Consider the following 27500-nt stretch of genomic DNA (forward strand, 5'->3'; position numbering starts at 1 on the left):
GCCTGTGCTTCCTGTTCACACCGGAAGTTGAACGTGATCTTATCCTGAGGGGGCGTGGTCATGCTAAGTTGGTGACAGCATGGCGTCTTGACCTCGTAGTGCACTGTCCTGAGATCAAACTCAGCAATGGACTTACAGAAGAGACGTGAGAGAGAAAGAAACACCAGATGAACTGATAGTCACGACCCAAATGAAAGACTCAATTATAATTTACATATCTAATACACTGTAACTGTCATAACACATAGTTAATAATAATATTAGTTACTGAACATTATGTTACCGATTCTCTAATGGTTAGAGCGCAAATTATTATAGCTGAAAAACTTGTGAAAAACTTTTAATCGGTCAACTGAACTTGCTTCTATCTCTTTAAGACATGGTCTAAAATGGAGATGTCACTAATCCTTAAACAGCTCATCTGTGAGAATACATGAACCGAGCCGTCGTGTATGTGGCGAAACTGAGATTCGGTTTCACTACAACAAACGAAAATGAAGCACATAACTAACACATAACACTAACCCTAACCCAATATAACCCTAATATTAACCCCAACACTAACCCTAACACCAACATTAACACTAACCCTAATACTAACACTGACAATAATAACAACACCACGTGACCTCGCTAGTTTTGGACCGAGGTCGGTCCTCCGTGCAGGCGGTTCTTACTAAAATATCACTTGTTTTTACCGAAATATGACTTGTTCTTATTGAAATATCACTTGTTCCTAGTGAAATATGACTTGCTGACATGTTGTCGATACGTGTTGGTCCGTAAAAACACCGTGATAGAGTGGGACTAAAGTTGGGCTCACCACGCCGCCGTCCCGCAGCGCCAGGCGGAATTCCCCCGCCTTCCCCGGGTCCATGCTGAGCTGAAGCCGGACACATCGGTCTCTGTCCGGTAGACACAGAGGCCGTGTTCCCGGTACACACGGAGTCTGTGTTCCCGAGTGGCGCACCGAGACCTTCACCGACATCAGGACGGTGCTGCACCCCCTCTGTGTCCCCTCATCACCGAGGACCGCCGGGGGTGGCGGAGGGACGTGTGTCCACCCGCCCGAACTGAGCGACATCCCGCCGATATAACTGCAGATCTTCGGTCTTCTCGACCCGTCGCCTCTAACCGTCTAGAAGTGGCAGATGTGAGCGGCGCTGCTCGTCACGGAGCCGGACTACAACTGGTTCATTACTGCAGCAGGAAGAGACACTTTCACTTCCACCCAGTGCGCCGCGCAATCTGCGCTGATCTGCTGCGACAGCGCTCTCTGCGCACAACAGTGTGACTTAGTTCAAGATGACTTATTAGTTCAAGATGATTTAGTTCAAAATGACTTAGTTCAAGATGACTTAGTTCAAAATGACAGTTCAAGATGACTTAGTTCAAAATGATTAGTTCAAGATGATTTAGTTCAAAATGACTTAGTTCAAGATGACTTATTAGTTAAAGATGATTTAGTTCAAGATCATTTAGTTCAAGATGACTTAGTTCAAGATGATTAGTTCAAGATGATTTAGTTCAAAATGACTTAGTTCAAGATGACTTATTAGTTAAAGATGATTTAGTTCAAGATGACTTAGTTCAAAATGACTTAGTTCAAGATGACTTAGTTCAAAATGACTTAGTTCAAGATTATTTAGTTCAAGATGACTTAGTTCAAGATGAACCTTCGTCTGAAAGTGCAGATAAAATAATTAACACTACAAACATCGTGTGTTAATAGTGTGATATGGATGTTCGAAGATAAAATATAATTAATCTAATACTCGTATTTGAATAAAGGTATTTTAGTAAATATATTTTAATAAATGTATTTTAATAAAGCTTTTAAAAATATTCTTATTTTAATAAAGGTATTTTAATAAAGGCATTTTTAAATTGATCTGTATGTACATAGTGAACATGTCTGTGTTTGTGTTATATTGCGGGCGTATTTCTTAAACACCGTCCGCGTCACTCAAAGCGCGTTTGTCTGATGGGAGGCGGAGCCACGTTTAACTGACGCGTCAGACAGCCATTTGAAGAGCTCGCACAGTGTCCCCGCCCTAAAAAGTGGGCGTGGCCTGCGTCAGCGCATCCACCCTAGCGGAGCAGGGCCAGAGCCGCGGGGACGCCGCCCAGCACCAGCGGGCTTTAGGTCGCACCTCTCCGGTGTGGAAGTACAGGCGGGCGGGTGTGGACGTTGAACCGCAACATGGACGCTGGAGGCGGCAGCTTGTAAAGGATCAACCGCGCAGATTCACCGAGCGGGAGGAGTTTGAGCCGCCGCTCGGATTATTGTTATTATTGTTGTGTTGGGAAACTCGGAGGTCAGTACAGTAACTTGTGCCTGAATATGTCATTAAACTCCCCGCGGTCACCTCGGCAGAGGCTAACAGGGCTAACAGAGGCTAACGGGGTTGCTAACTGGCTAACGGGGCTAACAGGGTTGGTAACCAGCAGTAGTGTAGCCGTTAGCTCGTAGCTAGGCTAGGCTAACAACAAACAGCGCAGTCTGCGGTATCTAAGACGGTAGTGGTTATTCTTCCCAACATTGTGATGTTTCAGTAAGTGTTCAGTAGCTGTAGCTGACCTACTTATATTAAGAGCGCTAATATGTCATGAAAATGAAATATGAATGTTTGAGAATATCTTATATGAATAATAGACTGTTAATATCAGGGTAGCTGGGGTTAGTTTTATTAATAATATGTTAGCTGGGGTTAGTTTAACAACAATATCAGCGTAGCTGGGGTTAGTTTATTAATAATATCATGTTAGCTGGGGTTAGTTTATTAATAATATGTTAGCTGGGGTTAGTTTATTAACAATATCATGTTAGCTGGGGTTAGTTTATTAACAATATCAGGTTAGCTGGGGTTAGTTTATTAGATGGGGTTAGTTTATTAACAATATCATGTTAGCTGAGGTTAGTTTATTAATAATATCATGTTAGCTGAGGTTAGTTTATTAATAATATCATGTTAGCTGGGGTTAGTTTATTAACAATATGTTAGCTGGTGTTAGTTTATTAACAATATCAGCTTAGCTGGGGTTCGTTTATTAACAATATCAGCTTAGCTGGGGTTAGCCTAGTTTATTAACAATATCAGCTTAGCTGGGGTTAGTTTATTAACAATATCAGCTTAGCTGGGTTTAGTTTATTAACAATATCAGCTTAGCTGGGGTTCGTTTATTAACAATATCAGCTTAGCTGGGTTTAGTTTATTAACAATATCAGCTTAGCTGGGGTTAGTTTATTAAAAATATCAGCTTAGCTGGGGTTAGTTTATTAACAATATTAGCTTAGCTGGGGTTAATTTATTAATATCAATCTGGTTAACGATATGCTTAATGATGCTAGCTAGTTTACTTGAGTAATATTGGCTAAATTGATATTTTCAGTGTCTACGTTTTGTTTTGTTATCCGTCTTATTTGAGCTAGGGTTTTATTCTCAGATGAATGATTGTAAATGCCTCAATAAAGACAGCCTACGATCTTAAACTTTCACTTTTATGTCTTGTCATTCAGCAATGAAGCTTTTGGAAAATTCAAGTTTTGAAGCACTCAGTTCCCAACTATGCATTGAAACCGGAGACTCGCACATCATTGGCAGGTACATGGCTGTTTTTGTTTTGCGCGCGTGTGTGTGTGTGTGTGTGTGTGTGCTCTCTGCTGCCGATCTATAGTGGCTAAAATTCCCCAATTTTTCATGTTCATCTAGTGGAATAAATAGTGATATAGATTAAAATAATATGATTATGTACTGGTAGCACTATCTGATATTGGGTACAAGTCTGTCAAAATAATGTGCTACCCCTGAAATGTTTAATCACACAGTGTGTTCGTTTAGTGCACTTAAACCTGTTATTAAAATTATGCATAATTTGCATCATTTTGACAGACTTGTACCCAATATCAGATAGTGCTACCAGTACATACTGTGAGTTGGGCTGAACCTTTATGGGATTTGCACGACTGCACATGGAATCAATACGGCTGCATTTTGAATAAATTGGCACAAATCTACTATTCATTCTTGCTACAGTTGCATATTTATTTTTTGACAAAACACAGCTGCTCAGAACAGTTGATGTTACGTGACTAATTAAATATAGATCTGTATCTTAGCAGGGAGGAGGAAACTCTTTCAGTCATCTGTCCACAACATACGTTCTCTCCCGAGCTCAGACTGCCCTTTTCTTACACGTGTGTCTGCATTTTAAAAGGGCTTAGCTGGTTAGGGCACCCACTTGATTTTCAGTACTGATACATTATGCATGCAGAATAAACGTTAATTTCACCGGTTTGCAGTGAGGGTGTGGTTTCAGGGTGTGTGCCCTCCATGAAGAGACAGTCTGGTAGAGTTTAATGTTTCACTTGTTTACATCAGCTGCTGCACTGGTGGGTTGGGTGAACTACAACACCCAGACTGTCTAGTACAGGGACCCTGTACTGGTGGGTTGGGTGAACTACAACACCCAGACTGTCTAGTACAGGGACCCTGCATTTGTTTTTCTATCCTGCTGTGTGTGCACATGCACCTCTGCAATACCACTGTCTGTCTGTCTGTCTGTCTGTCCTCATGAAGGTTGTATCATAGCTGTCACTTTCTCATAAATGTTGCCCTTTCTTAGTTTCATTACGCAGCAGTTGTGGATAAGTGGTGTGTGAGCGTTAGGGGTGTGTTTAAAAAAATTGATTTTTCAATTCAAATCGATCTTCATTTGAATGATTCGATATCGATTTATTAAACCTGAGATTGATCTTTAGAATTGGCTACTTTTCCCCGCATATGCGTACCGTTTTAACGTCTCGCGTTTTATATCGCGTGACGTGCTTTAATTCCACCTTATAAAGGTGTATGAACCCTGAAAACATGACTTTGTTCATTGCGCTGAAGCGCGGCGCACGAAGTTTCAAAATTCGAGAGGTGCACGACCTTGCGAAGCGACAGCGCACGGGCGGAGCCACCGCGATTACGTCGTTTTCGGTGCGCGGACCCTCACGCCGGTCGTGACGCATCAAGTATAAAGCTGTGAAGTTTTCTCAACAGTTGGCAATATTGTTACTGCACAAAGGAGCTGTCTCACTCCTCAATATGTTGGTCAGCTGATTTTCTTGCAGAAAAATTTGACAATCTCCAAGATGTCAGAAAGCAGTCATGAATAAATCTTAGTTTTTGGACCTTAATATTTACAATATTCAGAACTATGTTCATAAATGTTTTTGTTACATGTAAAAAAAAAAACTTAATTTGCACTTTAAAGGGCTGTTCAAAACCGCTTTCAATGCCTTTTCTGGTATAGGAGATATGTGGAAGTGTGTGCACTAATTGATATAAAAACCAGCCATGATAATCTGTCACCTTTCGGCGAAATTCGCCGTTTTGAAGTTGAAAAGGGTGACCTACGTGAATCGTGTAGATCCGATGAGTTTTTTGTTTTTGGGGGGGGGGGGGGGTCGGGAGATTATATGTATATATTTTAATTATCATATTGATATTGACTTAATAAGCAAACAGAGCACTTCCGAAATTGGCAATTTCAATGACAGTGGCCAGCAGTTTCCGCCCAGAACCTTCATAGAGGCCAAATAGCGTTTCAATCATACGAACGTTCTTCATTCATGTTATTCATTTACTGCTAAGCGGGACGAGAAGCAGGACCTAGTGCTACACCGCGGACAAGGCAGAAGAGCGTACATTTACCACTACATTTACCAGATCGTACATTTACCACTACATTTATCAGATCGTACATTTACCACTACATTTACCAGATCGTACATTTACCACTACATTTACCAGATCGTACATTTACCACTACATTTACCACATCGTACATTTACCACTACATTTACCACATCGTACATTTACCACTACATTTACCAGATCGTACATTTTTAATTGGGTGGATTTAATTGGGTTATTAATGGTTTCAATCGTTTCAATATTTTGCGGTAAAACAAAGTTACTGCCGTTCGCTACAGCGTTGAACACTGTCAGATCTAACGACAAGCTCTTGTGATAAATAGGTAGATAGATGGGCCTATTAAGTTCGCGTCAACCCCGTGTAGTTAATGGTGACATAAAATAAGAAACAAGAATTTTTTTTCTAGTGTGTCTGTAGTTGTAACTGGTGAATCCAGGGACGTGTGAGGATCACATTCGCACCAGGGCTGAAAAGGTTGAAGATGAAGTTGTAAACGCTTGTCGTTTGAGTCTACCCTGTGCTTTAGCCCATGTTAGAAAATAAAAACACGTGAACCTGGTATTTTTACACTCATTTTCGCCGCTGATGTATTTATTGGTTCATTAAGACATAATGGTTTTGACTGAGCCATCCGGAATGGCGAAAGCGGCTTCTTGCGTTTACGGATTGCGTTTACATTGAATCCATTGACATGACAGTCAAAAAAAATTGTTTTTATGGATTTTACTATATTTTACGGAGCCCGTAAGGTGACATCATGTAAAAAAAATAAATAACGCGTGGCCACGACTTATTAACGCGTGGGAACGAGATACTAACGTCGCCTTTCACACGCGGCAACAAAGTTTATTTTTTCACAGCAAAGCAAGCAGATCCCAGGGATGTTCGCGAACTGACTGCCCAAGGAAGGTAAACCTGGCTTTATATAAAGTAATACTTAATTATCTTGTTCGCACGCGTTAGTAAGTCGTTCGCACGCGTTAGTAAGTCGTGGCCACGCGTTATTATATTTTTTACATGTCACCTTACGAGCAATATTTGGCATCACCTGTCGCTGTATCCCCGTACACCAGTAGCCACCCCCCCCCCCCGTCGCCGTATCCCCATGACGTCACATGCCCCGCCCCCCGGTCTTCTCACCTTTTTAACCCCTGACCCATTTTCATGCCTGAAAAACACTAATATCACAGTATAAACACTAATATCTTAATACATTTTAATAAAGTTTGAGTGTTCCTTGTATCATTACAACATTTCACATTCAAACTACACTTTTTATTGTAACTGAAATTTCCCTACAAGAATCGATATTGAATCGGATCGAATCGAAAATAGAATTGAATCATAATCTAATAGAACTGGGAAATCAGTGGTGATACCCACCCCTAGTGCGTGCGTGTGTGTGTGTATGCGCTCGTGTGAGCCTATGTGTGTTGGGGAGGGGGGGTATGGGCTCATGTAACATCATCTGATTGAGACCCCAGCTTGGGGCTTGGGCTGTGATGTAGTCCACAGTGTCATGTAACTCCATGTGGCTGATACATGTGTTTGATATGAACAGTCAAGGTCACTGCTGTGAACCCTACTGATCCTCACACAGAACTGTAGTGACCAATGTGCTTATATGGGTAATGTCTAACCCACATGTGCAGGTAAATAGCAGGACTGAAGGCACCATCCTTCAGAGTAGATGTTCAGGGTCATCTACTACCCACCCCTCTGTGTGTGTGTGTGTGTGTGTGTGTGTGTGTGTGTGTGTAAAAATATATTCCAAGGAGTAAGTGTAGTTATAAACCAGTTTCTCTTCTTTGCTTGGCATCTGGGTCCCAGTAATGTGTGAACACCTGAATGTTTTCAGCTTGCAGCCAGCTGTGGTATTTTGGGTGTCTGTATGTTGAGTAAGTAGGTCATTGTGTTGTGTCACTTGACTCTCATAAAACCATGTCACATGACTCTCATAAAACCATGTCACATGACTCCTGTAAAAACACTCCTCAGTATGACCTTCAACCTTCACCTATAAATAAGAAACCTGCAGCATGTTGCACAAGGTCTCCTCTTACACACACACACACACACACACACACAGACACACATATACACACACACACAGACAACACATACACACACACACACACACGAATAACCTCAGTGAACATGGGCCAGAGAATCTCTGGTAATCTCTCTTACACGCGCACACACACACACCACAGCAGAAATTCTGATGCAGTTTGTTTCTATTTACAGGAAGTTCATGATTGTTAAATGCTTTAGAAATTATGTTTAAAAGCTCATCTGACCAGACAGTCAGGTCTGAACACTTGAGCATATTCTGTTGCCTTAAAAGGAAATATAGAGTATGTTGATTAGGTAGAGTATGTTTAGGGTGTGAGTAGAGTATGTGTACATTATGTAAAGTATGTTAACGGTGTGAGTAGAATATGTGTACAGTATGTTTAGGGTGTGAGTAGAGTATGTGTACAGTATGCAGAGTATGTTTAGGGTACGAGTAGAGTATGTGTACAGTATGCTGAGTATGTTTAGGGTACGAGTAGAGTATGTGTACAGTATGCTGAGTATGTTTAGGGTACGAGTAGAGTATGTGTATAGTATGTTTAGGGTACGAGTAGAGTATGTGTACAGTATGTAGAGTATGTTTAGGGTACGAGTAGAGTATGTGTACAGTATGCAGAGTATGTTTAGGGTATGAGTAGAGTATGTAGAGGAGTAGAGCATGTGTACAGTATGTAGAGTATGTTTAGGGTACGAGTAGAGTATGTAGAGGAGTAGAGCATGTGTACAGTATGTAGAGTATGTTTAGGGTGTGAGTAGAGTATGTGTACAGTATGTAGAGTATGTTTAGTGTACGAGTAGAGTATGTAGAGGAGTAGAGCATGTGTACAGTATGTAAGCAAGCAAGCAAATTTATTTTTAGAGCACATTTTAAAACCGTAACGGACCAAAGTGCTGTACAATACGGAGCATAACGAAAACAAGTAGAGTAAAATAAATATAGACATATTAAAATAAAAATAAGGTAGAAATATAGGGTGAAAAGAAGAAGAATATAGAAGGGTTACAAAAATTAACCAGCTTCAAAGGCCAGAGAAAAAAGGTAAGTTTTCAGGAGAGTTTTAAATTTCTCTATGTCTGGTAATGATCTAATTTGCAGCGGTAGTGTATTCCACATGTAGAGTATGTTTAGGGTGTGAGTAGAGTATGTGTACAGTATGTAGAGTATGTTAAGGGTACGAGTAGAGTATGTCTACAGTATGTATAGTATGTTTAGGGTACGAGTAGAGTATGTCTACAGTATGTAAAGTATGTTTAGGGTACGAGTAGAGTTGGTTGACACTGTCATGGCAACACTCAAACACCTTTGCACACACACTGAGCATGATGGACTCACAGCAAGTTTAATGTTGAGCGCCACTGTGCAGGAAATGAGCTCGTTTTGTTTTTTGTTTTTTTTTACACATTTTTAGCAACTTCCTGTTATTTATACAAGAATTTATACATGAACTGAATGTATTTAAACACTTTCAAAAATATTCCATCAGTCATAAAAAAAAATCAATTCTCAATCACCTAGCCACAGTATGTTCCAATGTGTATTCTCTCCCCCCCCCCCCCCCCTCTCTCTCTCTCTCTCTCTCTCTCTCTCTCTCTCTCTCTCTCTCTCTCTCTCTCTCTCTAGGGTTGAGAGCTACTCCTGTAAGATGGCTGGTGATGATAAACACATGTTTAAACAGTTCTGCCAGGAGGGGGAGCCACATGTGCTGGAAGCTCTCTCACCTCCTCAGAGCAGCAGTGCACCCAGTCCTGGACTGTGAGTGTCCCCTACACACACACACACCACTACACACCCACACCACTACACACCCACACCACTACACACCCAGTCCTGGACTGTGAGTGTCCCCTATATATATATATATATACACACACACACATCACTACACACCCACACCACTACACACCCAGTCCTGGACTGTGAGTGTCCCCTACACACACACACACACACACACACACACACCACTACACACACACACCACTACACACCCAGTCCTGGACTGTGAGTGTCCCCTATATATATATACACACATCACTACACACACACATCACTACACACCCAGTCCTGGACTGTGAGTGTCCCCTACACACACATCACTACACACACACACCACTACACACACCACTACACACCCACACCACTACACACCCAGTCCTGGACTGTGAGTGTCCCCTACACACACACACACACACACACACACACACACACACACACACACACACACACACAACACTATACACACACACACCACTACACACCCAGCCCTGGACTGTGAGTGTCCCCTACACACACACACACACACACACACACACACACACACACACACACACACACACACACACCCCACTACACACCCACACCACTACACACCCAGTCCTGGACTGTGAGTGTCCCCTACACACCACTACACACACACACACCACTACACACACACACCACTATACACACACACACCACTACACACCCAGCCCTGGACTGTGAGTGTCCCCTACACACACACACACACACACACACACACACACACACACACACACACACACCCCACTACACACCCACACCACTACACACCCAGTCCTGGACTGTGAGTGTCCCCTACACACCACTACACACACACACACCACTACACACACACACCACTATACACACACACACCACTACACACCCAGCCCTGGACTGTGAGTGTCCCACACACCACTACACACACACACACACACACACACCACTACACACCCAGCCCTGGACTGTGAGTGTCCTCTACACACACACACACACACACACACACACACCACTACACACCCAGCCCTGGACTGTGAGTGTCCCCTACACACACACACACACACACACACACACACACACACACACACACCACTATACACCCAGCCCTGGACTGTGAGTGTCCCCTACACACACATCACTACACACACCACTACACACACACCACTACACACACACCACTACACACCCACACCACTACACACCCAGTCCTGGACTGTGAGTGTCCCCTACACACACACACACACACACACACACACACACACACACCACTACACACCCAGCCCTGGACTGTGAGTGTCCCCTACACATACACACACCACTACACACACACTCTACAAGTAAAACCTCCTTCTTTTCTCATACACCATACCGTGTGTGTGTGTGTGTGTGTGTACCCCCAGTCTGGGGAAGAGTGGGGATGAAGCTGAAAGCCCCCTGAGTGATAAATGTTGCAGGAAGACCCTATTCTACCTCATCACCACCCTGAACGAGTCCTTCCGCCCCGACTACGACTTCAGCACCGCCCGTGCTCACGAATTCAGCCGCGAGCCCAGCCTGAACTGGGTCAGTAACCCTCCAGAACACTTTAGAGCACTCCAGAACACTCAGTCCAGAACTCCCTCACATGGCTCATGAGGGTCCTGCTGTTGCAAGTCAGTCTGGTGGAGATTGTGAAACGTCCCTTTTCTGAGTTCTAGTAAAGGTTAAAGGTGTCTGAGATGCTGTGCTCTGGCTCCCCTAGGTGGCCAATGCTGTGAATAGCAGCTTGTACTCTGCTGTAGGAGAGGAGTTTAACACTCTGGGCCCAGAGCTGTGGAAGGATATTGACCAGGAGATCAACCTGCAGAGCTGCGACATCTATAGGTGTGAACACGTGGGCCACGTGCACACACACGTGTCTCTGCCTGCACACACGTATATGGATGGGCACGTGTGAGCCAGGTTTAGATTCTCTTGACTGTGTGTGTGTGTGTGTGTGTGTGTGTAGCTATAACCCAGACCTGGACTCAGACCCGTTTGGGGAGGAGGGTAATCTCTGGTCGTTTAACTACTTCTTCTACAACAAGAAACTCAAACGTATGGTGTTCTTCACCTGTCGCTCTGTGAGGTAAACACGGGAATACCCAAACATTTGAGAGCACTGTCTCAGTGTTTTGATCTGTTCAATGTCTGTAAGTAAAACCTGGATCAATTTTCAGTGTCCTCAGTAACTATGGCCGCAGTTGCCTTGACAACGAACTGGACATGGAGCTTGAGGAGGAGGAAGATGAAGTAGATGGCATCTCTGAGGACAGGTGAGGTCATGTGACTTCCTGTCCATGCAGGAAGTGCAAGAGCCAGCTTGGTGCACCGTGTCCAGCTCACTCTGCAAAGTTTGTGGGGTAGATCTCCTGGGTGGGGTTGTAGCTACACTAGGTGGGGTTCTAGATCTCCTGGGTGGGGTTGTAGCTACACTAGGTGGGGTTCAAGATCTCCTGGGTGGGGTTATAGCTACACTAGGTGGGGTGGTAGATCTCCTGGGTGGGGTTATAGCTACACTAGGTGGGGTTCTAGATCTCCTGGGTGGGGTTGTAGCTACACTAGGTGGGGTTCTAGATCTCCTGGGTGGGGTTGTAGCTACACTAGGTGGGGTTCTAGATCTCCTGGGTGGGGTTGTAGCTACACTAGGTGGGGTTCTAGATCTCCTGGGTGGGGTTGTAGCTACACTAGGTGGGGTTCTAGATCTCCTGGGTGGGGTTGTAGCTACACTAGGTGGGGTTCTAGATCTCCTGGGTGGGGTTGTAGCTACACTAGGTGGGGTTCTAGATCTCCTGGGTGGGGTTATAGCTACACTAGGTGGGGTTCTAGATCTCCTGGGTGGGGTTATAGCTACACTAGGTGGGGTTCTAGATCTCCTGGGTGGGGTTGTAGCTACACTAGGTGGGGTGCTAGATCTCCTGGGTGGGGTTGTAGCTACACTAGGTGGGGTGCTAGATCTCCTGGGTGGGGTTGTAGCTACACTAGGTGGGGTTCTAGATCTCCTGGGTGGGGTTGTAGCTACACTAGGTGGGGTTCTAGATCTCCTGGGTGGGGTTGTAGCTACACTAGGTGGGGTTCTAGATCTCCTGGGTGGGGTTATATCTACACTAGGTGGGGTTATAGCTACACTAGGTGGGGTGGTGGATCTCCTGGGTGGGGTTGTAGCTACACTAGGTGGGGTCCTAGATCTCCTGGATGGGGTCGGGCACCTCAAGCCCTCCCCACTCGTGTTTGTGCAGTCTGTAGTTAAGATCACAGGTAATGAAATGCATCGTCCGTGAGGGAGTTCAGTCCTGGCTCGTGAAATTCCACTGCCTGTGTTCTTCCTAAAACACAGAAATGAGCCCCCAGTCTCAGCGGATGTAAACCCAACTCTGTGAGCACACACGAGTTTTCCCCAGTCTACATTTATGAAAGTTTTGTGATTATATATCTGCTCTCTTAAAGGAAACGTGCATTACTCCTGACTCATAATGCACACTGATGGTGTCTCTCTCAGGTTCCCTAGAGCGCTGTGTGTTTAGTCCTCTCGGGGACTCTGGTCTTCAGCTGTCGCTGCTTCTGATTCCGTTCGGCTTCTCCTCTTCTGCATCTTTTGGACATTTTAAATGGCTCTTTTTTTAAAGTTGGGTTTTCTGTGGGTACTTTTTTGATTACTCATTTGGACGGCGAGGACCCCTACTGGCAGTGAGTGGCGGTGTGACTTGGAGCTGGTCTTGTAGATGACTCTAGGATGACTGTTGACACTGATCTTCAGAGATCTTCAGCTCTCCTTCATTACACTGCATCCACCTCTTCAGTTCTCAGACGAGATGATGTCAGGGTGTCTGTAGACCACCATACACCAGCAGTTCACCCGGGAGAGGCTGTTCTCGGTTGTGTAAGGACACCTGTGGCGTGCACAGCGAGTCTGCCCTCTCTTTGGGATTTTGAGCAGACTTTCTAACTGTTTGTGTCTTCACTTTTTATTATATATGTATTTTGCCTGTATTTTTATAATTTTCACCTGTCAAAATCACACATCACACTGAACCTTGGCCAGTGCGTTGGTGTTACCATGGTGTTACCATGATGTTAACATGTCTGACCTGGAGCAGGTGTCTCGACTCCGCCCATCAGAACACAGCTCCTCCTCTTTCAGTGGTCGGTTGTGCAGTTCAATCTGTTTGGGGGCTGGTCCTGTACTTGGCTTACTGGTAAAGGTGAGACAAGCTCCACCCCCATCTGATGCAGCCTACACAAGCTCCGCCCCATCTCTGCTGCAGCCTACACAAGCCCCGCCCATCTACTACTGTCTCCTGCAGCTCAGTAGCATCACTGAGGTGTCTGACTAGCCTGGGAGGCAGTGTTTAAGTAATGGAGATGAAGTCTCTCTTAAACATGGGCTATGAACCTCAATAATGAGCTTTAATTACATTAAATTTGGCAGTGTTGTACATTTGAAAATATTGTTCATTAATTAACACTTCAACCTTTGTTAGTTTTGCATTACTGTACAAGTTTTCCAATACAAGGTCTAAGTATGGTGTAGCATACGATGCTTTTGGAGCAGTGTAATAGATCTTTAACTTAAGTGGAAGATAACAAGGTCTTTACTGCAGAATATCACATTCTTATTCCACAATGCAGAATTAAAGCGGTCAGTTCTTCACACGTTTCCTGACGTTGTGATTGGCTGCGCTCTCTCCTCTCATTTCAGCTCCTCAGTGTGTTGTTCGTAGGTTTGAAATCACCCAGTACAGGGAGCATATGTGTTCTTGCTATCAGCTCTCATTTTGTGAGAACTTCTGTGAACCTTGTTTGTGAATAAAGTTTTCTTTCAAAGTCAGCAACCTTTTCACTGTGAGTTAATAATAAATACATTTCTGCTGAACCTCAGGAATTTTGGGGGGGCCACAGCGAGACTTTTCCACCTCACTCGGTCCTCTGCATCCTCTGCTCTGACACCTTCCTCTGTGGCTCCTGCCTGCCAGCTCCATCTCCAACATCCTCCTACCAATATATCCATTGTCTCTCCTCTGCACATGTCCAAAACATCACCGTCTGCCTTCTGTAACTGACTCTCAATTTTCTAAACTGTGCTGTTCTTCAGATGTTCTCATTGCTAATCCTGTCCCTCCATATAATGATTTTAAGTTGTGAATATGTTGCAGTTGATTCTGGCCCTGTAGCTAATAGGAAGAAGGCTAAGGCACGTTAAACCAGAGGAGGCCCACCACCACCACCTTTCACAACCGCAGAAGAGTTGTCTCTGTCACAGAACAGTAGCCAGCCTACAACAGAAGGAATCCCTGCTGGACGCTCACCAAAGCCACCAGCTTCTCAGGACACAGCCAGTTGTGTTCAAGGCAGTTTCGTTACAGTTTCAGTACAGTAACCCCTTTGTAGTTTATCATGGTGGGATGATGCTTTTGTTTATACACTCCATTGACACAGTCTGACCAGTTATATAATGCTGTCTGTCCAGTCACTGGTGGTGCTATTTCATTAACTGAGCTCGGATCTTGTATGTTTGTTCTGAATAACGATATAACAGTTTATGTTGTAGAGAGAGCGTGGTATTCCAACTGAACTGTGCAGATAACGTGTGCCTTGAAACATCTTTGTGTTTCATCGAAAGATCGCAATATTCAGACATTGCAGATATAGTCATTTGTCCATAACATGCTGTGTGTTTGGATTTCTTCAATTTAAGCTACCAGTAAAGCAGCTTTTCAAGCTGAGAAAGACAAAGCTTGAAATAGAGTTGCTTAAATATAAGTTAAAGGTGAGTTGAGATACTTTGGGTGTATAAATATGAATGTGTTTAGCAGTGAATAATGACTATTACACTGCATGTGAACAACACCTAGCAAAACTACCACAGGCCTACCCTGTTCAAACTTGTTGTGCAGTGTGGAATCATGCACGGATCCTGGTCATCTGGCTTCAACATTTGTGAAGAGGTGAGAAGCTTCACATATGATCTTGATGGGGAGGAGAACGGCCAGTTACAATAGCTACGTTATTTTTGTTACCATTAAAGATAAGTACATTATTCATTAAGAGTTATAGAGGTTAGTACCTGTACATTAATGCTATGGATGGATTTTCTGTATATGTAATCGCCTTCATGTTCTGTTGGTGCTGTAGCTAAATTAAGTTAGTTATTTAATGCTTCTCCTTTGCTTAATTTATTTATTGTCCGTGTTAATTAAAGGCCACCCGCAATGTTGTGTTATTCCTCTTTGATGTCCATAACTGACTTATGGAAAAACCACAAAACTGCGCACTAGTCGTTTAATGCCAGACAAACCCGGACAGACCGACAAACTAAGAGAGATGTATACAATCTGGAGAGAATTGAGGGCTGATCCGCGATGTGTAATATTTGAAATGTGACGCTTAATAATGTCATTAATGTAAGTAATGGATTGTGCCCCCCCCCCCCCCCCCCCCGGTTCAAAGCACACTCCAGGTGATCTTGAAAAGTTGGCAACCCTGTTTAAGTTAACCTGCCAGCGAGCTTCAGAGAGGAAGTTGCTATAGCAACTGACACCAAGTTTGTTGTAACCCGCTTTCTGGAACAGAAACTCCGGGTTTTAGTGAACTCAGAGTTAACATACATGAGTACACTTAACCTGCTTTCTGGAATACCCCCCAGATTTGTGCTAAATGAGGTTTTCGCCTTGTTTTCTAAGTAGGGTTATTTCTACCCATGTTATACATTTAGACATGTCCAAAATTAAACTGTTCAATTTCTTAATCCTCATCTATTCAGAAAGTTTGATCTTAATCTCTGCCTGTGGTCAGCATCTTGTCCAAAACTAATTTGAATGAACATATCTGATATAACATATATTGGAGCCTATAATATTTATAATATTTACATTATTTATAATGTTTATATTTCCCGGCAGCAATAGCGCGTCTATTTTAAACGTCACATCCGATCAGCTGTTTATTGCACGTCGCATGTAATCGGCGTCATCAGAAGACAACCGCAGGTTTGAGCTCGGACAGCTGTAGTTTTATGTTCTGTAATTTAATATTTTATTCTTGTTTTTAACGGAACTGTATCAATGTCGTTGAGATTTCTCCGCGTCTCAGTCACATTATTGTACCCGTGTCTCCTGGGGCTCCAGGGTCTTAGTGCCGCCCGGTTCAGCTCCGTTCTTCTGTTCGTCTGAAGCTTCAGGGTACTCGAGCCCTACCGAGTGAGGTTAGGAGTTAGGGGTTAGGGTTTAGGAGTTAGGGGTAGTGTTAAGGGTTAGGAGTTAGGGGTTAGGGTTTAGGAGTTAGGGGTAGTGTTAAGGGTTAGGAGTTAGGGGTAGTGTTTGGGGTTAGGGTTTAGGGTGAAGGTGAGATGTCGTCGCTGGACTCCCCCGTCTGTAGTCTCCGTTAGTCCCGTTAACCGACTCCGTGATGTAGGAGTGACGATGGTTCCGTCTTTGGTCCGTTTGTGCGCGCGCGAGGTTGTCGGTGATCACGGGTCGTCTCCGGTTTGGTTGAGTTGCGTGCCGCGCGAGCTATACCGACCGCTGCTGGAAGCGGCTCTCGAGCACTGCCGCCCTCTGGCCGTGGGTGAGCTGGTGCAGCGCTGGCCCGAGAGGACACTCACCGTGGGCGGCAGGAAGAAACCTGGACACTGTCCACCCAACCGCCTCTGCGTCCAGGCCCTGTTGCTGGCGGTGGTCAGAGGACTGACGGACAGGAGGTGAGTGTGTGTGTGTGTGTGTGTGTGTGTGTGTGTGTGTGTGTGTGTGTATATGTTTGTCTACAGGACAGAGGTGTGTGTGTGTGTGTTTGTGTGTGTGTCTACAGGACAGAGGGGTGTGTGTGTGTGTGTGTGTGTCTACAGGACAGAGGGGTGTGTGTGTGTGTGTGTCTACTGGATGTGGGGCGTGTGTGTGTGTCTACAGGGGTGTGTATTCACTCCCCTCTGTTTCCCTCTCTCTCTGCTCAGGTGCCGTCTGCAGGTGTTGGACCTGTGTGATCTCCAGACGGTGAATGGACGTGTGGAGGACTCTATGGGTGGCTGGTCCCTCACCGTGGCCCTCTGCTCCACGCTGCTGCAGGCCCAGGCCGCCACCTCTAGGGGGCAGCGGCGAGACGGGGAGCGAGAGAGGAAGCGTGGGCGGGAGGTGGAGAGGGAGAGAGACGACACGGTGAAACGTGATCGGGGGGTGGAGAGAGAGAACCGTGATGCAGAGGGAGGAGTACAGACGGAGTACGGAGGAGACGGAGGAGCGCAGGCGTGCGCAGAGCGGGTGGAGGTCACCGTCAGGGGCGTACGGAGGAGGATGGAGTTACTGAGGAGAAGCGAAGCCCTGCGGCAGAGCCCGGACGTCTCGGGCAGGTCCGGCGGTCCCGCGTGTGGAGCGGAGCGGGACGCGGTGCTGGTGCGTGTCAGGACCGACCTCTTCGTCAACTCCCGGTCCTGGGAGCGCGTGCGTGGGGCGCTCGGCCTGCCGGGTCCCCTGCGTCTCCACTGCCGCTACCTGCGGGTGGAGGAGCTGCCGGCCACCTCCATCAGGACGCTGCTGGGCCTGCTGCCCCCGCCGGGTCTGCTGGGCCTGGACGTGCGCTACTCCAGCCTGGGCGTGGCGGGCCTGGGCCTGCTCCTGCCCCACCTGGCACCGTTCCCCCACCTCCACACCCTCCGCCTGCACTACTGCAACCTGGACCTGCACCGCGCCCACGCGGGCCAGCAGGAGGCGCTACAGGACATGTCCCGCGGTCTGGGCCTGCTGACCAGACTGAGCAGGTTGAGTCTGACGGCACTACGGATGCCGGGACACCTGCGTCTGCTGCTCAGGTACCGTCACCCACACACGGGTCACAGGACACACCTGGTACACACACAGATGGACTCACCTAGAACATGACGATGGATAACAGGACATCAGGATAGACCTGACACACAGACATACATACACATATACACACACACACATATATACATACATACATACACACACATATATATACATACATACACACACATACATACACACACACACACACACACACACATATGTGTGATATGCTCTTGGCTTGCTCACTGGGGGCTAGGACTCGGCACTTGTAAAGCTGCTTTGTGACAACAACTGTTGTAAAAAGCGCTATATAAATAAAATTTTGATTGATTTGATTGATATACACATACACACACATACACTCACTCACACACACACACCCACATACACACACAATCACATACATATATACATACACACATATACACATACATACTCACACACATATATATATACACACACACACACACATACATATACACATACACACACACACACATACAGTTGTGATCAAATTTATTCAACCCCCACTGAAATAAAGTGTTTTGGCCAGTTTGACATTGATTTTGATCATTTCAGTCATCTTATTTACAATTATATCAAAGAGGCACTTATAAATTAGACAAACATAACATAATATTTATGATGGAATAACCACAAATGTCTTTACTGTGCTCACATCATTATCAGTTTTATTCAAACCCCTAGTGACATTATTTTTTAGTACTTAGTACAAAATCCTTTTCCAGTTATGACAGCTTTCAAGCATGAAGCATAGCTTGACACAAGTGTCTTGCAGCGACCTATGGGTATCTTAGCCCATTCTTCATGGGCAAAAGCCTCCAGTTCAGTCACATTCTTAGGCTTGCGCACTGCAACTGCCTTCTTTAGGTCCCACCAGAGGTTCTCAATTGGATTTAAGTCTGGTGATTGCGATGGCCACTCTAGAATGTTCCAGCCTTTCATGTTCAACCATGCTCTAGTGGACTTGGATGTGTGCTTCGGATCATTGTCCTGTTGGAAGGTCCAACGTCTCCCAAGCCGCAGGTTTGTGACTGACTCCATCACATTTTCCTCCAAGATCTCCTGGTACTGAAGGGAATTCATGGTACCCTGCACACGTTGAAGCTTTCCTGTACCATTAGAAGCAAAACAGCCCCAAAGCATAATTGACCCCCCACCATGCTTCACAGTAGGCAAGGTGTTCTTTTGTTCATAAGCCTGGTTCTTCCTTCTCCAAACATAGCGCTGGTCCATTGTCCCAAACAGTTCTAATTTAGTTTCATCTGACCACAGTACACTGTTCCAAAACCTTTGTGGCTTGTCCACATGACTTTTGGCATACTGCAGTCGACTTTTCTTGTTCTTTGGAGTCAGCAAGGGGGTGCGTCTGGGCGTTCTGGCATGGAGGTCTTCGTTATGCAGTGCGCGCCTTATTGTCTGAGCTGAAACTTCAGTGCCCACATCTGACAGGTCTTTTTTCAGTTCCTTAGCAGTCACGTGGGGATTTTTCTCCACATTACGCTTCAGGTAGCGCACAGCAGTCGCGGTCAGGATCTTCTTTCTGCCACGACCAGGTAACGTTTCCACTGTGCCCTTTAACTTGAACTTGCGAATGATACTTCCGATAGTGTCTCTTGGAATATTTAACAACTTCGCAATCTTTTTATATCCATTGCCATTCTTGTGAAGAGCAATAACCTCTTCTCTTGTCTTCTGGGACCATTCTCTTGCCTTCACCATGCTTGGAAACACACCAGTAGATGTCTAGAAGGAGCTGAGTATCACAGTCCTTTTAAATCTGCCTAATTGGTGCTTATCATGCTTGATTGCTGCTCGTTGACATCCACAGATGTTTTCAATACCTGATGGAAAACACTGGAATGAACCTCTGTTCTTAGGAGTGGTAGTCGTAAAGGGGTTGAATAATTGTGTCAATGAAGAAATCACAAAAAGGCCATTTAATACTTTATGACAAAAAAAATTGATGCTATCTTAGTTGCATTTAGTTCTTTAACAAGTCCTTGTAAGATTTCATTATGAACACAATTACAAATGTGCACTGAATTCCATAAAACCCTTCGCAGCATTGGGGGTTGAATAAATTTGATCACAACTGTATATACATACACACACACACACATATATATACATACACTCACACACGCACACTCACACACTCCTGGTACATACATGAGTTATGACGGTTTCTCTCCCCTCTTTCTCTCTTTTAATCACTGCAGTTCCCTCTCGCAGCCCCTAGAGGTGCTAGAGATGCCGTACCTCAGCCTGACTCCAGCAGACCTGGCCTACCTCTCCAGCAGCCAGCACGCGTCCTCCCTTAGAGAGCTGGACCTGAGTGAGAACAGGCTGGTGGAGTCGTCCCTCCCGTCTCTGCGGAGGCTGTTGTCCCAGGCCAAAGAGCGCCTGACCCAGCTCTCCCTGTGCGGCTGCGGCCTCTCGGACGCCCTGCTGGGGGCGCTGCTCCCCTCTCTGTCCTGTTGCCGGGCCCTCAGGACCCTGCGTGTGGCGCTGAACCCGTTGTCCAGGGAGGGCGTGCTGATGTTGGCGCGGGCCGCGGCGGGCATGGCCAGCCTGCAGCTACTGCTATACCCCAGCCCCCTGGAGGAGTACACGCCCGGCCTGCCCCCCACACCCTGCAGCTCCCATCTGCTGGACTGGCCCCTCACAGAGGACTACCGGGTCAGGGAGCTCACCCTGCTCCAGATCCAGGAGGTTCTGACACTGAAAGGTCGTGCTCATGACCTCCTGATGACCTCTGACCTGTTGAAATATAGCACTGACTTGGCAGTGGACGATTAGTGTGTGTGTGTGTGTGTCAGGAGCAGTGTGTGCATGTGTGTATGTATGCATGTCCACTCTGTTCCTCACAGATCCCAGCTCACCCTGCCTGTACACCGTGGGGGTGGTAATCGTGTGTCTCAGCCATCACAGAGCTGAAAGTGTCTGGAGTCCTAGAAGATCCCGTAACTCTCCACTACGGCTCTGACGTCAGTGTACCAGAGTGAAGATGACAGGGTTGTGTAGAACGTGATTAATGTCCCACTCCAGTCGTCAGACACGTTGCACTCAGAACACTGTAACACTGCTGATCTCACGGCTGTGGAGAGTCCTTAATTCCCCAAATTCTTCTGATGATATGAACTTACGCCTGGACTTTTGTCCACAATGAACACAAACATGGTTTCTCCTGGATGACGTTTTCAGGTTAAATCTGTTGAATACCATCTACTCTTGTCTGTCCTCTCATCTTTCCTTTTTACACCAGGAGGCCCAACCCTGAATCTTCAGCACTCCTACACTGCAGGGTTTGGTCTCAGTCCTAAAATAACATAATCCACACCTCCCTCAGATAATCCACACCTTCAGAAGCACCTGCATCCTGGAGGCAGGGTTGTTGGAATTAAACTACAAGCAGGCAGCTCCCAGAAGAGTTTTGTCCCTGGATTCCTGCTCTTCTAAATACAAACCCGACTGTTATAGTCCTGTGACTTGAGTAGAAACTGGTTAGTAGTTTGAGTTAAGTTTAAATGAATGAATGAATGTTCAACTTATATAGTGCCTTTCTAGATACCCAAGGTCACTAAAGATGACTGACTGGGTGTTGACTCTGTTAAAATTGGTGTAGTAACCTCTAAAGCAGTTTTCTCCTTTGTCCATCATACTGGTGTGTGCTAACACCAACACCATCATACTGGTGTGTGCTAACACCATCATACTGGTGTGTGCTAACACCATCACCATCATACTGGTGTGTGCTAACACCAGGACCTTTAGCTGCCTGAAGTCAGTGCCTGTTCTATAATGAAATAACCTCCACTTCCTTGACCACAACAGCACTGAGCCTTTATGTACAAATAAAGACCAGCTTCACTCATCTCTGGTCCTTGGTTTTAATTTATTATTAGTGTCTGTGTTCAGCTAAACTAACCCTGGCAGTGGCTGTAATATCGAGCTGTGATGTAGAAGACGTGACGTCCTGTTTTACATCCTGTTTTACTCCTGTAATCTTAGATTAGAACACAGCATGAATGTGAGAAGAAACAACCAGGAATGGAACTAGTTAATAAAAGGACTTTTATTTTGAAGTAGTTTCAGTTAACGAGCAGAGGGATCGATAAATGGGTCAGTAGCTTTGACAGAAAACGATTATAGGGACACTTGCATATAAAGTCTAAAAACTCAGGAATGTAGTCCTGTGTTAAATATTAGTTGTGGATTTGGGTTACATTAGGGGAGGAGTTATCTGTAGTAGTGGGTGTAGTATCCCCTAGGGGAGGAGTTATCTGTAGTAGTGGGTGTAATATCCCCTAGGGGAGGGGTTATCTGTAGTAGTGGGTGTAGTATCCCCTAGGGGAGGAGTTATCTGTAGTAGTGGGTGTAGGTTTTCTCCAGTATGAAGTATCGTTGGGGTGGGGGCGTGTTGGGGCAGTGCGGGTCCAGTGAGAGGGGGAATGCGGACACGGTTACCCGGGGCAGAGGTAGTGAGAGCAGACGTGTGAAACCCATCAACATGGGCCGTGACTCCAGCGGGGGTAACGCCAGCCCTGGGGAGGGGGGGGGGGGGTGTTAGTGGGTGAATATACAGAGGGCAGTTTGTACCGTATGCACGTTGGTCAGGACTCACCACGTGGTTCTCGTACACGGGACATACGGGACATAGTGTACGTCTCTCCCAGACGCTGGACTGCCTCCCTTCTGTAAATGGACAGTTGTATATTTGTTAGTTATTACTCCAATCCCACTACACTAGCTACACTAGCTATGGTTGTGTATTAGAGGCACCTGTGTGACTGTGTGTCCAGAAGCACGGTGTCTTTCCTGCCCTCTAGTGGCGGTGGTGGGAGTTGCTCCTGCGTCTCCCTCTGTACCCAGCAGAAGTAACCCAGCACATCTGCAGGTGATATGACACTCGTGCCCCCTGCATCCTGCACCAGGGAGGGCCTCTTCTGGACCTGGGAAACAGACTGGATCTGTTCACTTACGCACTGGGTTCTGCTCTACTGGGTTCTGTTATCGCTGTACTGGGTTCTGTTATGATTATACTGGGATCTGCTCACTTTTACTGGGTTTAGATATTGTTTAACTGGGTTCTGTTATGATTATACTGGGATCTGCTCACTTTTACTGGGTTTAGATATTGTTTAACTGGGTTCTGTTATGATTATACTGGGATCTGCTCACTTTTACTGGGTTTAGATATTGTTTAACTGGGTTCTGTTATGATTATACTGGGATCTGCTCACTTTTACTGGGTTTAGATATTGTTTAACTGGGTTCTGTTATGATTATACTGGGATCTGCTCACTTTTACTGGGTTTAGATATTGTTTAACTGGGTTCTGTTATGATTATACTGGGATCTGCTCACTTTTACTGGGTTTAGATATTGTTTATCTGGGTTCTGTTATGATTATACTGGGATCTGCTCACTTTTACTGGGTTTAGATATTGTTTAACTGGGTTCTGTTATGATTATACTGGGATCTGCTCACTTTTACTGGGTTTAGATATTGTTTAACTGGGTTCTGTTATGATTATACTGGGATCTGCTCACTTTTACTGGGTTTAGATATTGTTTAACTGGGTTCTGTTATGATTATACTGGGATCTGCTCACTTTTACTGGGTTTAGATATTGTTTATCTGGGTTCTGTTATGATTATACTGGGATCTGCTCACTTTTACTGGGTTTAGATATTGTTTAACTGGGTTCTGTTATGATTATACTGGGATCTGCTCACTTTTACTGGGTTTAGATATTGTTTAACTGGGTTCTGCTCACTCTGTACTGCTCAGTCCAGTTGTGGATCCAGTGGTGAACAGCCTCCCTCAGTGTTTGGTGAGGGTTCTCCTCCCTCAGTGCTTGGTGAGGGTTCTCCTCCCTCAGTGTTTGGTGAGGGTTCTCCTCCCTCAGTGTTTGGTGAGGGTTCTCCTCCCTCAGTGTTTGGTGAGGGTTCTCCTCCCTCAGTGTTTGGTGAGGGTTCTCCTCCCTCGGTGTTTGGTGAGGGTTCTCCTCCCTCGGTGTTTGGTGAGGGTTCTCCTCCCTCGGTGTTTGGTGAGGGTTCTCCTCCCTCGGTGTTTGGTGAGGGTTCTCCTCCCTCGGTGTTTGGTGAGGGTTCTCCTCCCTCAGTGTTTGGTGAGGGTTCTCCTCCCTCAGTGTTTGGTGAGGGTTCTCCTCCCTCAGTGTTTGGTGAGGGTTCTCCTCCCTCTGTGTTTGGTGAGGGTTCTCCTCCCTCAGTGTTTGGTGAGGGTTCTCCTCTCTCAGTGTTTGGTGAGGGTTCTCCCTCAATGCTTGGTGAGGGTTCTCCTCCCTCAGTGTTTGGTGAGGGTTCTCCTCCCTCAGTGTTTGGTGAGGGTTCTTCTCTCTCAGTGTTTGGTGAGGGTTCTCCTCCCTCAGTGTTTGGTGAGGGTTCTCCCTCAATGCTTGGTGAGGGTTCTCCTCCCTCAGTGTTTGGTGAGGGTTCTCCTCTCTCAGTGTTTGGTGAGGGTTCTCCTCCCTCAGTGTTTGGTGAGGGTTCTCCCTCAATGCTTGGTGAGGGTTCTCCTCCCTCAGTGTTTGGTGAGGGTTCTCCCTCAATGCTTGGTGAGGGTTCTCCTCCCTCGGTGTTTGGTGAGGGTTCTCCCTCAATGCTTGGTGAGGGTTCTCCTCCCTCGGTGTTTGGTGAGGGTTCTCCTCCCTCAGTGTTTGGTGATGGTTCTCCTCTCTCAGGGCTGCAGACTGCAGAAGCTCCATCTGCTGGGGGATCCACTGCTGGGGATCGTCCACTCCAAGAGCCTGCAGCAAGCTCCTGGCCACGCCCCTGAAAAGAGGGCGGAGCTCAAGAGTAAAGGAGCAGCTGTGACAGGAGAGCATATGTTTTATATTTATACAGTTTGTTGTTGAAATGTTCGTAACACACTAGAGGAGAGAAGACATGAATGAATGAGAAAGCTGTATAGGAGATGTTCGTGTGTGTGTGTGTGTGTGTGTATGTGTGTGTGTGTGTGTGTGGGTGGGTGGGTGTGGGGGTGTGTGTATATATATGTGTGTGTGTGTGTGTGTGTGTGTGTGTGTGTGTGTGTGTGTGTGTGTGGGTGGGTGGGTGTGGGGGTGTGTGTGTATATATATGTGTGTGTGTGTGTGTGTGTGTGTGTGTGTGTGTGTGTGGGTGGGTGGGTGTGGGGGTGTGTGTGTATATATATGTGTGTGTGTGTGTGTGTGTGTGTTTACTGTAGTCGCAGTTCTTTGTTTGCCAGTAGAGTCAGGAGCTCCACAGTGATGTCATGGCTGTGCGGATTCACACACACCAAGAAATTCAGCAGCTCTGCTGCAAAACACTGTTCCATATCCATCTACACACATACAGAACACATACACACACACACACAGAACACACACACACACACACACACACACACACACACAGAGAACACACATAAACACCACACATACAGAACACACAAACATACACCCACAGCGCACATACACGCAGAACACATGGTGCACAACACAAATACAAAATAACTTTCAGTAATTTCTATATATTATGATCATAAATTATGTAGAACTGAGTTCTGTGGGTTACTTTTGAATTTAGAATTTTTGCGTGTGTGTGCGTTCGTGTGTGTGCATGTGTGTGCACGCGTGCGTGCGTGTGTGTGTGTGATTACCATGCTGCTGTGGAGGATGGTGTGTAGTAAATCCAGAAGGTTGTGTGTGATGTGTGGGGTGTCCAGTAGACCCTGTGTGTGTAGAGTCACGATTGCTCTCAACACACACACCTGCCCCACACTACAGCGCTTCAACAGGGCCAGCAGCTGATCACACAGTTCAGTTGCACTCAGAGTCTCAGGAATACACTACACACACACACACACACACACACACACGCTGTACAGCTGGGTTTCACAGCATGCCCTTTGACCTGTGTGTGGGGTCACTCACCTGTGGACGGGGGTAGAGGGTGTGGAACCACTGCTCCTGCAGGAACTGGGACAGGAAGTGAGGCAGCTGTGGTAACGGGGGGCAAAGAGGTGGAGGTGGAGGTGGGGGTGGAGGTGGGGGTGGAGGTGGGGGTGGAGGTGGGGGTGGAGGTGGAGGTGGGGGTGGAGGTGGGGGTGGAGGTGGAGGTGGAGGTGGAGGTGGGGGTGGAGGTGGGGGTGGGGGTGGAGGTGGGTCTTTCTTAATGGGAGGGAGGGGCTTTAATGGCTGGTTAGAGGAGAGAGTGAGTAAGAAAAAAGAGACGAGTAGGATTATATAACACACACACACACACACACACACACACATACATACACCTACACACACACACACACACACATACATACACCTACACACACACACACATATACACACACACACACACACACACACACACATACATACACCTACACACACACACACACATACACACACACACACACACACATACATACACCTACACACACACACACACACACACACATATATATATATATGTATATATATACATATATATACACTCACAGAGCTCTAAAAGTGTTTCTTCTGTATCTACAACCCCCCAGACCCCCACATATATGAGCATGTCTGACCTGCAGCATATATTTGACCATCTCGGGAGGGTTGGGGCCAGGTGGAGTAGGTGGGGTGTGACTCCGTGGTTTGGGTGGGGTCTCCATGAGGCGTACAGGTGAGTGTGGTTTGGGTGGGGTCTCTTGGAGGCGTACAGGTGAGTGTGGTTTGGGTGGGGTCTCTTGGAGGCGTACAGGTGAGCGTGGTTTTGGTGGGGTCTCTTGGAGGAGTACAGGTGAGCGTGGGTTGGGTGGGGTCTCTAGGAGGCGTACAGGTGAGTGTGGTTTGGGTGGGGTCTCTTGGAGGCGTACAGGTGAGCGTGGTTTTGGTGGGGTCTCTTGGAGGAGTACAGGTGAGCGTGGGTTGGGTGGGGTCTCTAGGAGGCGTACAGGTGAGCGTGGTTTGGGTGGGGTCTCTAGGAGGCGTACAGAATCAAAATCCTCGCCATCCTCAAAAAACTGCACCTCATCCATCTCACTCTGTTTTTATTAAGCCAAAAAAAATCCGGTTAATTACACCTTTAAAATATTACACCACTGTAACTACAGTATAGCACCCAGGGGCAGATACACCACT

General features: G+C 46.1%; 5 protein-coding genes across 6 annotated transcripts in view; 3 read left to right on the forward strand and 2 right to left on the reverse strand.

Moving 5' to 3' along the window:
* The window catches only part of shrprbck1r (sharpin and rbck1 related), a 13605-nt gene extending 12325 nt beyond the window's left edge, over positions 1–1280 (reverse strand). For both annotated transcript variants that reach the window (XM_076973500.1, XM_076973499.1), the window contains exons 1-2: positions 824–1280; positions 1–131 (exon numbers count right to left, since the gene is read on the reverse strand). The exon at positions 1–131 is cut by the window's left edge and continues 44 nt beyond it. In XM_076973500.1, the coding sequence (XP_076829615.1) occupies positions 1–131; positions 824–1084 (392 nt within the window). In that variant the 5' untranslated portion in view covers positions 1085–1280. The remainder of the gene's footprint in view (positions 132–823) is intronic.
* Positions 1281–2079: 799 nt separating this feature from the next.
* On the forward strand, positions 2080–14399 carry maf1b (MAF1 homolog, negative regulator of RNA polymerase III b). Its single transcript, XM_076972764.1, has 8 exons — positions 2080–2318; positions 3521–3605; positions 9401–9532; positions 10954–11116; positions 11295–11416; positions 11541–11660; positions 11752–11847; positions 13071–14399. Exons 2-8 carry the CDS (start codon positions 3523–3525, stop codon positions 13093–13095), a joined length of 741 nt encoding a protein of 246 aa, XP_076828879.1. The 5' UTR covers positions 2080–2318; positions 3521–3522; the 3' UTR covers positions 13096–14399.
* On the forward strand, positions 11855–13064 carry LOC143475046 (uncharacterized). The gene is made up of 2 exons (XM_076972763.1): positions 11855–12619; positions 12683–13064. Exons 1-2 carry the CDS (start codon positions 11872–11874, stop codon positions 12850–12852), a joined length of 918 nt encoding a protein of 305 aa, XP_076828878.1. The 5' UTR covers positions 11855–11871; the 3' UTR covers positions 12853–13064.
* Positions 14400–16512: 2113 nt separating the features above from the next.
* LOC143474468 (leucine-rich repeat-containing protein 14) lies at positions 16513–22267 on the forward strand. Its single transcript, XM_076971934.1, has 3 exons — positions 16513–17267; positions 17517–18368; positions 20613–22267. The coding sequence occupies exons 1-3, from the start codon at positions 16990–16992 to the stop codon at positions 21190–21192; spliced, it is 1710 nt and encodes a 569-aa protein (XP_076828049.1). The 5' UTR covers positions 16513–16989; the 3' UTR covers positions 21193–22267.
* Positions 22268–22478: 211 nt separating this feature from the next.
* Positions 22479–27500, reverse strand: part of wdr97 (WD repeat domain 97) — a 30783-nt gene continuing 25761 nt past the window's right edge. Inside the window, exons 13-20 of the mRNA XM_076973286.1 lie at positions 26945–27403; positions 26316–26579; positions 26042–26230; positions 25602–25723; positions 24174–25191; positions 23176–23345; positions 23018–23088; positions 22479–22937 (exon numbers count right to left, since the gene is read on the reverse strand). Of these exons, the coding sequence (XP_076829401.1) occupies positions 22753–22937; positions 23018–23088; positions 23176–23345; positions 24174–25191; positions 25602–25723; positions 26042–26230; positions 26316–26579; positions 26945–27403 (2478 nt within the window). The 3' untranslated portion in view covers positions 22479–22752. The remainder of the gene's footprint in view (positions 22938–23017; positions 23089–23175; positions 23346–24173; positions 25192–25601; positions 25724–26041; positions 26231–26315; positions 26580–26944; positions 27404–27500) is intronic.

This window comes from Brachyhypopomus gauderio, chromosome 14 (assembly GCF_052324685.1).
Source record: "Brachyhypopomus gauderio isolate BG-103 chromosome 14, BGAUD_0.2, whole genome shotgun sequence".
Taxonomy (NCBI): Eukaryota; Metazoa; Chordata; class Actinopteri; order Gymnotiformes; family Hypopomidae; genus Brachyhypopomus; species Brachyhypopomus gauderio.